Below are 10,908 nucleotides of genomic sequence, written 5' to 3'. Positions count from 1 at the left end.
GGGGGGTTTTGTTGTTGGGAGTCCCTTTGTCCCAGCAGTTCTGGCTGCTCTTGTCTTTGCCCAGGCTCTTCCCTGCCTTGCCCAGGTTGACCCTGGGCATGGTGCCCATGTGGGAGTACATGTTGGATGACTGGGCATAGGAGCCAGGGCTCTTGGGCACGGTGTTGAGATCATCCTGGGTGCTGTCAAAGGGCTCTCCCAGGAAGCCATGGGAAGGGGGGAGATGTGAGCTGAGACGCTCGGGGTCCACAGAGGTGCGCCGGAAGGTGAAGGAGCGGGGGATGCTGCTCAGGCTCCCAAAGCCTTTGAACTTGAAAAACTCTGGCAAGGAGAAAGGAATGATGAGTGTAGGGTTACTGCTGTGATGATGGGGGGTCCCAGAGCCCCTGGTCCTGGGTTGGGGTGGGCATGGGGCTCTATGCAGCCTTGTGTTACACCCACATCTGCAGGCCCAGCTTGGCATGGCATCCCTCTGCTCTGAGGTGTATATGATGCCACTTGAGGCATCTCTATTGGAGCCAGGCTGGAGCTCGGTGCCTTTGTCCTAGGGCAACAGACATTTCCCACAGGCTCCTGGTCTGTCCTGGCCATTGCTGCCTCCAGGGTGTCCCCAGGTTCAGCTTTTTCCTCCTGTGTTTCACCCACATCTGCAGGCCCAGCTTGGCATGGCATCCCTCTGCTCTGAGGTGTATATGATGCTGCTTGAGGCATCTCTATTGGGTACCAGGTAACTCTGCCCTGGTCCCTCAGGGAGCAGAAGTCTCCTGGCAAATCTTGCAGCTGCATCTCCCCACCACAGCTGAGGAAACACCCAACCCCGTGAGCAGGCAGCTCTAGAAATGATTTCTGCCTGCCTACTTCCTCCAGGGGACTCTGGGCAGGGCTGTGCTCATCCCCACAGCCTCAGGGCAGCCCTGCAGGATGCAAGAACGGGACACCCGGCATCTCCCCAGGGAATGGGGGTCCTGCAGGCCCTGACCTGCCCCCCCTGTGCGTGTCTCGCCAGCACGGTGGAGCAGGAACCAGCCACGGGTGCTGCTGCAGGCAGGAGATAACCTCCCCACTTCCTCACCCAGCCCCTCGCCTGCTCCAGCTGCCACCTGCAAGTGCTGAGCACGAACATGTTCGCCAGAGAAGTATTTATAACTCTGGAGGGCGGCTTTGCATTTCACACCTCAGCCCCAGCTCAGCCCTGAGCACCCCTGGATGGTGCCGGTGTCAGCGCTCGGGCTGAGCCAGCCTGTGGCTGCAGTGCTGCTGAGCAGTGCTTCTCTGGGTGCCTCCGGGGCTTTTGCAATGTTGGTGTTGCCCTGGGGCTCTGTGGAGCTCGGCGGATTTGCTGGGGCAGGAAGCGACACATTGCAGAGGTGCTGAGCAAGGACTGGGGTGTCCCAGGCTGCTCAGCCCTTGGATTCCCACATTGCAGAGGTGCTGAGCAAGGACTGGGGTGTCCCAGGCTGCTCAGCCCTTGGATTCCCACATTGCAGAGGTGCTGAGCAAGGACTGGGGTGTCCCAGGCTGCTCAGCCCTTGGATTCCCACCTCCACTTGCCACCCATGGGCTCTGCAGGGCATCCCTGCAGCTGGAGGGCCTGCATCCACAAAGCCCCTCTGCGAGGCACAAACCTCATGGCCTGAGTGCAAAACTGCTTTGTGCTAAACATCCATCTCCTTGGGATCCAAGCATCTTCTGCTACCTGCTGCTCCTGGGGCTGCTGCAAGGTGGGAAAGGCAGCGCTGGGGATTTTCCCCAGCACAAAGGGAAATCCCAGCTGGGATGGGGGTTGTGTTTGGCCAGTGCAGGGGTCCCGGGGGAGGGACTGGCCCCCTCTGGCGCCAGCCCCGCGGCAGGAATGCAAGAGAGCACAGGCAGCGCTGGGAATGGGGTGAAGGCCACTGCAGCTCCCCCTGGGGCTCTGGGGGAAGCTGAGGTCTGTGAGAAAGTGCAGAGCTTGCTCCCGGTGGGTATCGAGCACTTCCTCTCTGAAGAGCCAGTGGGAATCCATTCCCAGGCTCCCTCCCCGGCTCCTCTGTGTTACCCCCATCCCTGTGCTGCAGGAGCACCCTGGGCTGAGGGTCCCAGCCACCCCTGGCCCCCAGCATCAGCTTTTACCCAAGCCATGCACGCTGAAAGGTGTGATTTAAGGAGTGAAGACCCCCAAACCCTGCTGTGCATCCCTCTGGTCACATCCCAGCATCCAGCACAGGGCTGGGCTGCAGCACAGTGATCCCAGTCCCAGCACCCAGCCCTGGGGATGTAAACCTCCAAAGCCCCTCACCCCAATGAGTTTCCTAACCAGAGCAGAGCCTGTCACAGCTCCAAACATCCCTGGAGGGGATGATTCCATCCCTGGATGGGATGACCCAGGGAGCCTGTGAGCACACACTCAACACCAACTCTCACACATCCTCCTACCCACCGAGATGTCCAGGTGAGCACCCCATTGCCCACCCTCCCTGTCCCGTGGTCACTTACTGAATTTCTTGAAGCCCCGTCGTTTCTGGCCCTCGGCCATGGCCGTGCTGCTCGGAGGCCGCGGGGACCGAGAGGGACAAGTCTGAAACTGTGAAGCCGTTCCCTGCCCGCTCCTCCCTTCCTGCCCCCCCTGCAGTCACTCATCGCTCGCTCGGCGTTTCCTCCCCAGTGCTCTCCCCTGCTCCCTGCCCTGTTCCTCCCCAGTGCTCTCCTCACCACTGTCCCTGCCTGCCCTCACGCTGTCCCCACAGCTCCTGCACTCCCCGTGGCTGCTCACACCTGCCCGGCTGCTCAAGAGCCACCTCTGCACCCCGGTTTGGGGATGTCTGCCAGATGTGCACAACCAAAAACCTCTGAGTGCTGGCTCTAGAGGAAGGTGGCAGCCCTAAAAGAGGGTGGCAGCCTCATGGAAGCAGGTGGCAGCCCCAGAGGAGTGTGACAGCCCTATTGGCAGCCCTATGGATGAGGCTCCAGCCCTGCAGACAGGATTCTGCCATGCACACCTGGTGCTCAGCCCCTGTGGGGTGGGAGCTGGATGGCATCGCTGCCAGCAGGAGCATTGCCCACCAGCCATTCTCTTGTTCTGGGGACATTGATGTGCTTCATGACAGTGTCACCATGGAGGACAATGTGGCCTGGACCCAGCAGGGGTCTGGTGTCTGTGTTTCCCAGGGAGCTAGTGGTTCCCATGACCAGGATGCTGGCAGTCACCTATGCCACAGCTCGGTCCTTGGCTGCTGTCCACCCTGGGGACCAGGTTCGAACAGGCTGAGATCGAGCTCTTTGTGCTGCACCTGAACACAGCCATGGCCGGGGGAGGAACTCAGGCTCCCCTGAACCAGACCCTGGAGTCCTCCTGCCTGGCCATGGCCTCCCTACATCACAGCCACAGCCGCAGGAGCAGAAGCTTTGTTTAACTCCTGACGTGTTTAAGCACACACGGGGCACACAGCAACGCGCTTTAGAGCCACCGGCAGCGGGGACCGCTCGGTGCTCCCGGGCCACGAGGAGGGACAACATGGCGATGTCCCCAAGGACTGCAACACCCACAAGGCCCCGCGCGGTGACCGGGTCACGTGGCTGTGTCGCCGGGTCACGTGGCGGAACGGGCGGGACGCGGTGCTGTGGCAACGGCGCGGCCGCCATGGCCAAGCAGTACGACATGGTCGAGTGTCCCTTCTGCGACGAGGTTTCCAAGTACGAGAAGCTCGCCAAGATCGGCCAGGGCACCTTCGGGTGAGTGCTCGCCAGCCCCGGCCCTCCCTGGCCCGGCCCGGCCCCGGCCCTCCCCGGCTCAGGCCTGCAGCCGGGCCCGGCCCCGCGGCCCATCCGTGCCTGCCTCCGGTGCTCCGTGCTCGCGTGTCCTTCCCCCGGTCACCCCTCTGGCTGCAGAGAACCAGTCTGGCTCCTGGAGCTTCTTTTCCCCAGGCTGAGACCCCGCTCTGTCCCAGCTCTGGCGGAGCAGAGTTAACTTTGAAAACAGTTAGGGTGGGGACCTGTAACTTGGCTCCAAATGTGCAGCTTGGCTCCAAATGTGCAATTTTTTGCTCAAAAATGTGCTACATTACTGAAAATCCTTATAAAGCTGCAAGAGCTCTGGGCTCTCTGTTGGTTCAGTGAGTGCTGAGGGCCTTTGGCCCAGGGGGAATGTGGCTGTATTGGCTCAGCACAGAGATCTTTGTAAAATGCTTTAGTGTATCTTTGTTTGGGCTTTTTCCTGTCAGGGGCACTTTTCTCCTTGTGCTGCTCACGGATTTTTTTCTGTTTTTTTTACAGGGAAGTTTTCAAAGCCAAACATCGCCAGACAGGCAAGAAAGTAGCACTGAAGAAGGTGCTGATGGAAAATGAGAAGGAAGGGGTAAGTGTGGGGCACATCTGGGTTGGGCCTGTTGTCACCTGGGCTGCAAAGGCACATGGCAGCAGAGAGGGGACTGGGCTGCACGGGATGGCTGCTGGGAAGTGACACTTCCTGTGTGCTTCTTCTCCTCTGGGACCCCAGCACAGGGCTCCACACTGGCTGTGTGTGTGGAGGAGCTGGGTGATGTGTGAAGCACATGCTCAGGGGTTGGGGACAGAGTTGACAGCTTGAACAGCAAAGGCAGCAGGCAGAGAGGCTGTTCTGCAGCCCAGGCTGGGCTGTGCCATGTCCTGGTGTGATGGAGAAGGTAAGGGGAGGAGGGCAGGACCTGCCAAGCTGCCTGGTCACACCTCTCCTGTTCTCTGGCAGAGGTGGCCTGGCCTCCTGCACCTCCGGCCTCCATTCTCTCTTTCTCTTTTCCAGTTCCCCATCACAGCCTTGCGAGAGATTAAAATCCTGCAGCTGCTCAAACATGAGAACGTGGTGAACCTCATAGAAATCTGCAGGACCAAAGGTACTTTGCAGGCTCTCCTTTGTGTTAATGGTGGCTTTTCTGAGCCCTGCTGAGCAGGCTGGTGTCTTGTGCTGGGAGTGGGGTGGTCTGGCTGAGCATGGGCCTCTGTTCCTGCCTGGGACATGGGGTGACAGGTCACTTAAAAGAGTTTCTAAATGAGTCAGGATGTTGCTGAAGCTCAGATGGAAAAAGCTGTGATAGTCCTGCCAGGAAGTGCCTGTGCTGGGAAACTCCTTTCTGAGAGGCTTTAAATGAACCAGCACTGGGCAGACTTTGGAGCAGAGGCTCCTCAGCCTCTCTTGGTTGGCTTGTGATGGTTTTTGGCAGCTCTGAGCTGATGACACAGCTTCAGCTGAGGTTCATTCAGCATCTCTTTCTGTGGGTGATGTAACTGCTTGTGCTGGGAGGGCTGGGACTCCACAGGGGCAGTTCTGAGCTGCTCTTCCTCCTCCTCCCTCCCACCTGATCCCAGGTGCCCCCACTGCTTCACAGGCTCAGCAACCTGGCCTGGCTCTGTTTACAGTGAAACTGCTGTTTAACATCTGCTGGAGTTTATATATCATTCTCTCACATGGATTTGTGCTGGAAAAATACTTTGGAAAGTGACAGTTGATGTTACAGCCTGCCCTTCCCTAGCCAGTCATGTCAGTGAAATAAAAACAAAACTGACTCGTATCTGGTGTTTTTTTAAAAAGTCCAGTCACTGAACAGGCACTGATGGGAAATTCAAGATACTCCAGTACTCAGCTGTGTGTATATTGCTGTCTGAATAGGTATGAGTAAAAACACCAGTGACAAGTTAATTTTTAATTCACTCTGTGATTAAAAGAGCTGTGATGATTGGGTGTCTGGAGTACCAAAAGTAAATATTTTTGTAGACATGTCATTTGTTCCCTTTTTATGTTTTGTTTGTATTCCAGTTTTCATCCAAATCTACCTTGACCTCAGTTTGCAGTAAAGTAGAAATGTTTCATTTACTGTTCTCAAACGTGAGGCTTTTCTGTTTTTACTTTGAAAGGTGTGTTTGGGGCAGTGTCTGTGTGAGGAATGCAAACCCAGGGTAGCAGGCACTCTCCTGGCTGGGGAGTACAGCAGTGTGCTTCTCTGGGGGCTAAACTTTTCCACTTGGAGATGCTGATCAGCAGGTTTTGCTGATGACAACTGATAAAAATCAGCTTTTCTTTTTAATAACGTTTTGTGTGGGTGCTCTAGGAACAAGATTGAAATTGATTCCTTCACTTAAAGTCTGCTGTCATTGGCTTCAAACTGCACTTGGAGTTTTGTATCACTTTGATCAAGATCTGTCTTTTTTTGCAGATCCTGTTTGAGGTTGCAGGAAATCTCACTTTTTAATGTGAGATTAGACAGATTGTCTGTTTCTGCATTTCTCCTGGGGCTGTCTGTAGGTGCCTCCTCTATCTCTGATGCTTGGCTGGCAGCCACAGCTTGCAGGGAGGAAACCCCACAGTCCTTATGTGCCCAGAGCAGCACGAAGTGAAGCTTTCAAAGGTTGCCATGCCCTTTCCTTGCCTGTCTGATGACATTTGCTGCACCAATCCTCATCTCCTGCTCTCATGTTGCTAGTTTTTGCTCTGTTCTTCTTTAAAAAGGACCTTGAGGCCTGCAGGCTGTCTGGTTCTCTGTGTTCCTGTGCCCTGAGGTTCTGTGTGGGGGGTGTTGTATGAGCTGCAGGGTGGTGGGAGGCAGGAGGAGCTGTGATGCAGTGAAGGGTCCCTCACTGGCAGCCTCTGTGCCTCTCCTGCAGCCTCTCCGTACAACCGGTGCAAGGGCAGCATCTACCTTGTGTTTGACTTCTGTGAGCACGACCTGGCCGGCCTTCTCAGCAACGCCCATGTCAAGTTCACGCTGTCAGAGATCAAGAAAGTTATGCAGATGCTGCTGAATGGACTTTACTACATCCACAGGAACAAGGTAATGGCACAGACTCCTGCTGTGCTCACAGGGTGTGACCGTGTTCACAGGGGTCCGAGGATGAGGGAAGAGATGAGGATCTGACTCCATGTTTCAGAAGGCTTGATTTATTATTTTATGATATGTATTGTATTAAAACTATACTAAAGGAATAGAAGAAAGGATTTCATCTGAAGGCTAGCTAAGAATAGAAAAAGAAAGAATGAATAACAAAAAGCTTGTGGCTCGGACAGAGTCCAAGCCAGCTGACTGTGATTGGCCATTAATAGAAACAATTGCATGAGACTAATCATAGATCTACCTGTTGCATTCCACAGCAGCAGATAATCAATGTTTACGTTTTGTTCTTGAGGGTTCTCAGCTTCTCAGGAGGAAAAATCCTAAAGAAAAGATTTTTCAGAAAATATCATGGCTACAAGAAGGTGGCTTTCCAAGGAGCAGGCAGACGCCTGCTCCTTGTTCTTAGCACAGGCTGGAGGGAAATCCTTGTTTCCCACCTCTGCAGCCTGAGCATGTGCTGGTGCAAGGCACCCAAGGAGGGCACTTTATTCACTCACCTCTTCAATGTGTGTCCTTGTACAGATCTTGCACCGAGACATGAAAGCAGCGAACGTGCTGATCACGCGGGATGGGGTCCTGAAGCTGGCGGACTTTGGGTTGGCTCGAGCTTTCAGCCTGGCCAAGAACAGCCAGCCCAACCGCTACACCAACCGCGTGGTGACCCTGTGGTACCGGCCCCCAGAGCTGCTCCTAGGTAGGAGGAGCCCTGGCTGGGCTCTGCCGGCCTCGTGGCCCTTCCCGGCCCTCTGTCAGGCTAACTGGGCATCTCCGTTTAGGGGAGCGCGACTACGGCCCCCCCATTGATCTCTGGGGTGCAGGCTGCATCATGGCAGAGATGTGGACACGCAGCCCCATCATGCAGGGGAACACGGAGCAGCACCAGCTCACCCTCATCAGCCAGCTCTGTGGCTCCATCACGCCAGAGGTGAGGATGAGAGCAGGGATGGGCTGTGCAGAGCACGAGTGTGGGCACAGTCTGGGCACTGGGCTTCTTCCCTGCCCTGTGTGCAGTGGAGTGTGCCTGCTGCTGGCAGGGAGGCTGGAGAATCTCTAGCCTGCCTTTTGAGATTGTCTGTGAGACAAACACTCTCAATTTCTGCTTAAAGAAGGGTGAGGGTTTTTGTTCTCAGGTGTTTTGTGCTGGTCACCTTGAAAAGCCTCTAGAATTCTGTCTTGTGATTTATGGCATCAACCGGCTGTGGTGTGAGCACCCGGCCCCTCCTCAGCTCCTCCTTCATCTGCAGCTCGTCCTGCCCTCTTGTGGGGAGCAGCTGAGGGATCTCAGCCCAGCCTGGGATCTGCAGGATGTGGTGCTGGCAGCTGCCGTCCTCAGTCCTCATCCTGCTGTCACAGTCATTATGTAAATACTCTGAAGGCGCTTTCTTTGGCAAGTAGCTACCTGCTGTGGTTCTCCCAGACCGAGATAAGTGCTGGTGATTGCAGCAGCCTTTGTTTTCTAAGGATAAAAGGTGCCACATCCAGGTGATTATTTAGCAATCAGTTTTGTCAGTTCATCTTTCTGATGTGGTAGCTGGCCTGAACCATGCTCTCTAGTAGTTCTTTCATGGGGGAACCAAAAGCCTTGAGCATCATTTCCACACCAGGAAGACTGGCCTGAGTTATCCACGTGTCTCCAGGCCTTTTGTTCCTCTTTGTTGCTGTGAGAACAATGTCTGTCAGCTTGGAGGCTATAAAATAGAATTGTTATTTTGGTTTGCCTGAGGGTGTTTGAACCAAAAATGGCTTGTCCTTTCCATAGCTTCTTGCTAACTCCACTTCCAGCAGTGCCAGAAATCCCAAATAAACCCCATCCTACCTCATGTTCCCTTTCCCACCCCTGCCTGGGTTATCCTAAGGAATAATCTCATAGGATTTTTTTTTTCTGATGGACAGATGATTTTTAATTCCCTTTCCAAAGCCATAGGAAATCCTTTCAGGGCATCAAGTTTTCAGGGTATTCTCCAAGCGGGGTAAAACCACTTGGAGAATTTAACAGAAAAAAAAAATCAATAATTCCATAAATGAAAATAAAGTTTAGGAATAAATTGGGTTTTCCTTGACTAAAGCAAACCCTTGGAGCTATAAGAGATGCCTGCCAGTAATTGTCATTATTTTTCCCTAATTAAAAGACATTCCTAAAAGGAGTCATTCAAGATCCATCAGCTACAAGAAGCAGCTAAAAGAAAAAAACATGTTTTTTCCCAAAATAATCAAATTATACCCCATGGATGTTCCTCCTGGAAATGCCTCTTATAGCAAAAAAGCTGGAAATCCTTTTAATTATTCTTTGGGATAATGTTGGAGCTGGATGCAGATGAGACATGATCCAGGGAAAGCAAAGGCCCTGGATAACATTTCTGAGGATTCAGGTGGTGACATTTATGAGGATTAGGGTGGTGGTAGGAGGTTGTAGTTGGGTGGCTCATGGTAGTGGGAGGAGTAGGGTAATTTCTAAGTTGAGCAGGAGGAAGAGAATGGCTACTAGGAAGAAGTGGATTGAGAAGGGGAGTGGAGCAGATCCCAGGGATATGAATCCACATTTGTATGGGGATAGTTTTTATGAGTCAGGGGTTATTTGGGCGAGTCAAAAGTTTCGTGCAGTTAGGAGGATGCTTAGAGTCAGTGATAGTTCCCACTGCTGGAACTTCCATAATTTCTTGCCAACCCCTTTTCCTGCCCTTGCCAGGTGTGGCCGAACGTTGACAAGTACGAGCTGTACGAGAAGCTGGACCTGCCCAAGGGGCAGAAGCGGAAGGTGAAGGATCGCCTCAAGGCCTACGTCAAGGACCCCTACGCGCTCGACCTCATCGACAAACTGCTGGTGCTGGACCCCGCCCAGCGCATCGACAGCGACGATGCCCTCAACCACGACTTCTTCTGGTCTGACCCCATGCCCTCAGACCTCAAGAACATGCTGTCCACCCACAACCAGTCCATGTTCGAGTACCTGGCCCCGCCGCGCAGGAGGGGCGGGCACATGCCCCAGCAGCCGGCGAACCAGGGCAGGAACCCGGCGGCCACCAACCAGACTGAGTTCGACAGAGTCTTTTGACATCCGGCAGGGTCCTGCCTGGGCTTCCCCACCTTGAGTGGAGATGTCCTGGCAAGGTCTTTTTGTCTAGGAAAGGACTTTTTTCAAGGTGAATTGACTGATGGTGTTGTCAGAGCTTGGCCATCTCCTCGGCCGCCGCAGAGCTGCGTGGCTTGGGGAGGTGAAACCTGTGAGCTCGACGTTGTTTCCCTCCAGTTTCCTGTCTCAGAACTTGTTTTTGCTCCCCCAAAAGTCTGTATTGGTTACATTAAACTTGCAGATCAATTGTTATGGATCTGGTGATGGAAAAAGTGTCTCCATCCATGCTGGGGCTCTTCGCAAATGGTACCAGGACTGGGAGTAGCTGCCCTGGGACCAAACTGGGCCCTGCTTGCAGATGTCTCGGCACTCTTGGTCTGTCACAGCTCCTGCATGGAGTATGCTCTGAGCACTGAAGCATTGGTGAAGGATGAGGCAGGTGCTTCTGAGTCATCAGATGTGTCTTGGGGTAGGCAGAATCACCCTAGACAGCGTGACTAGCTCTCCCTGGAGACTGGGATCTAGCCTAAAAAAGGGCTTATTGGGCAAACTAGAGAGGTGGCTGGCAGAGCTGGATGCTCCATGTAGCCAGGAGACCAGGATAGCTGGTTTCTGTGACAGCACATGGCGTCCACGCTTTCTTAATTGCAAGCCATAACTGGGAGTTTCATTGGATACACCCAACCTGCTGCAGCCAAGCACTGCCCTGTGCCTCAGGTGAGACCTGCCCTCCTGCTGTCTGCAGGGATTTCAGGATGGTGTGGCAGGGCTGGTCACACTCTGCTGGGAGCAGGGGGACACTTGTGTGTCCCTTGCTCTCTCCTGGAGCTCTTTGCATGAGAAACTAGAACAAGACCCCTGCCTCCTTTGGGTACAGTGACTAGCCTGACCCACTGGGATCACCTGTGCACACTTTATGTCAGAACTCATCAGGATCAGTTCGCAGAGAGCAAGTGCTCCTCCACAGCTGCACGTGGCTATTGGCTCTAGCCAGCCATC

General features: G+C 54.2%; 1 protein-coding gene across 1 annotated transcript; it reads left to right on the top strand.

The window, feature by feature from the left end:
• The first annotated feature begins 3,594 nt into the window (after window positions 1-3,594).
• CDK9 (cyclin dependent kinase 9) lies at window positions 3,595-10,165 on the top strand. Its single transcript, XM_059486461.1, has 7 exons — window positions 3,595-3,711; window positions 4,252-4,333; window positions 4,757-4,847; window positions 6,613-6,779; window positions 7,362-7,533; window positions 7,616-7,764; window positions 9,526-10,165. The coding sequence occupies exons 1-7, from the start codon at window positions 3,620-3,622 to the stop codon at window positions 9,889-9,891; spliced, it is 1,119 nt and encodes a 372-aa protein (XP_059342444.1). The 5' UTR covers window positions 3,595-3,619; the 3' UTR covers window positions 9,892-10,165.
• The last annotated feature ends 743 nt before the right edge of the window (window positions 10,166-10,908 follow it).

Source organism: Ammospiza nelsoni, chromosome 20 (genome assembly GCF_027579445.1).
Source record: "Ammospiza nelsoni isolate bAmmNel1 chromosome 20, bAmmNel1.pri, whole genome shotgun sequence".
NCBI classification, from domain to species: Eukaryota; Metazoa; Chordata; class Aves; order Passeriformes; family Passerellidae; genus Ammospiza; species Ammospiza nelsoni.
Note: the sequence above shows the minus strand (reverse complement) of the source record. Positions and strands in the feature narration are given on the sequence as shown.

What these genes read in the sequence shown, in the direction of transcription:
- CDK9 (XM_059486461.1), top strand. Translation starts at nt 3,620, where the DNA reads ATGGCCAAGCAGTACGACATGGTCGAGTGTCCCTTCTGCGACGAGGTT. An exon ending in TGGAAAATGAGAAGGAAGGG is followed by an intron (nt 4,334 to 4,756) that starts GTAAGTGTGGGG and finishes TCTCTTTTCCAG; the next exon opens with TTCCCCATCACAGCCTTGCG. An exon ending in ACTACATCCACAGGAACAAG is followed by an intron (nt 6,780 to 7,361) that starts GTAATGGCACAG and finishes GTCCTTGTACAG; the next exon opens with ATCTTGCACCGAGACATGAA.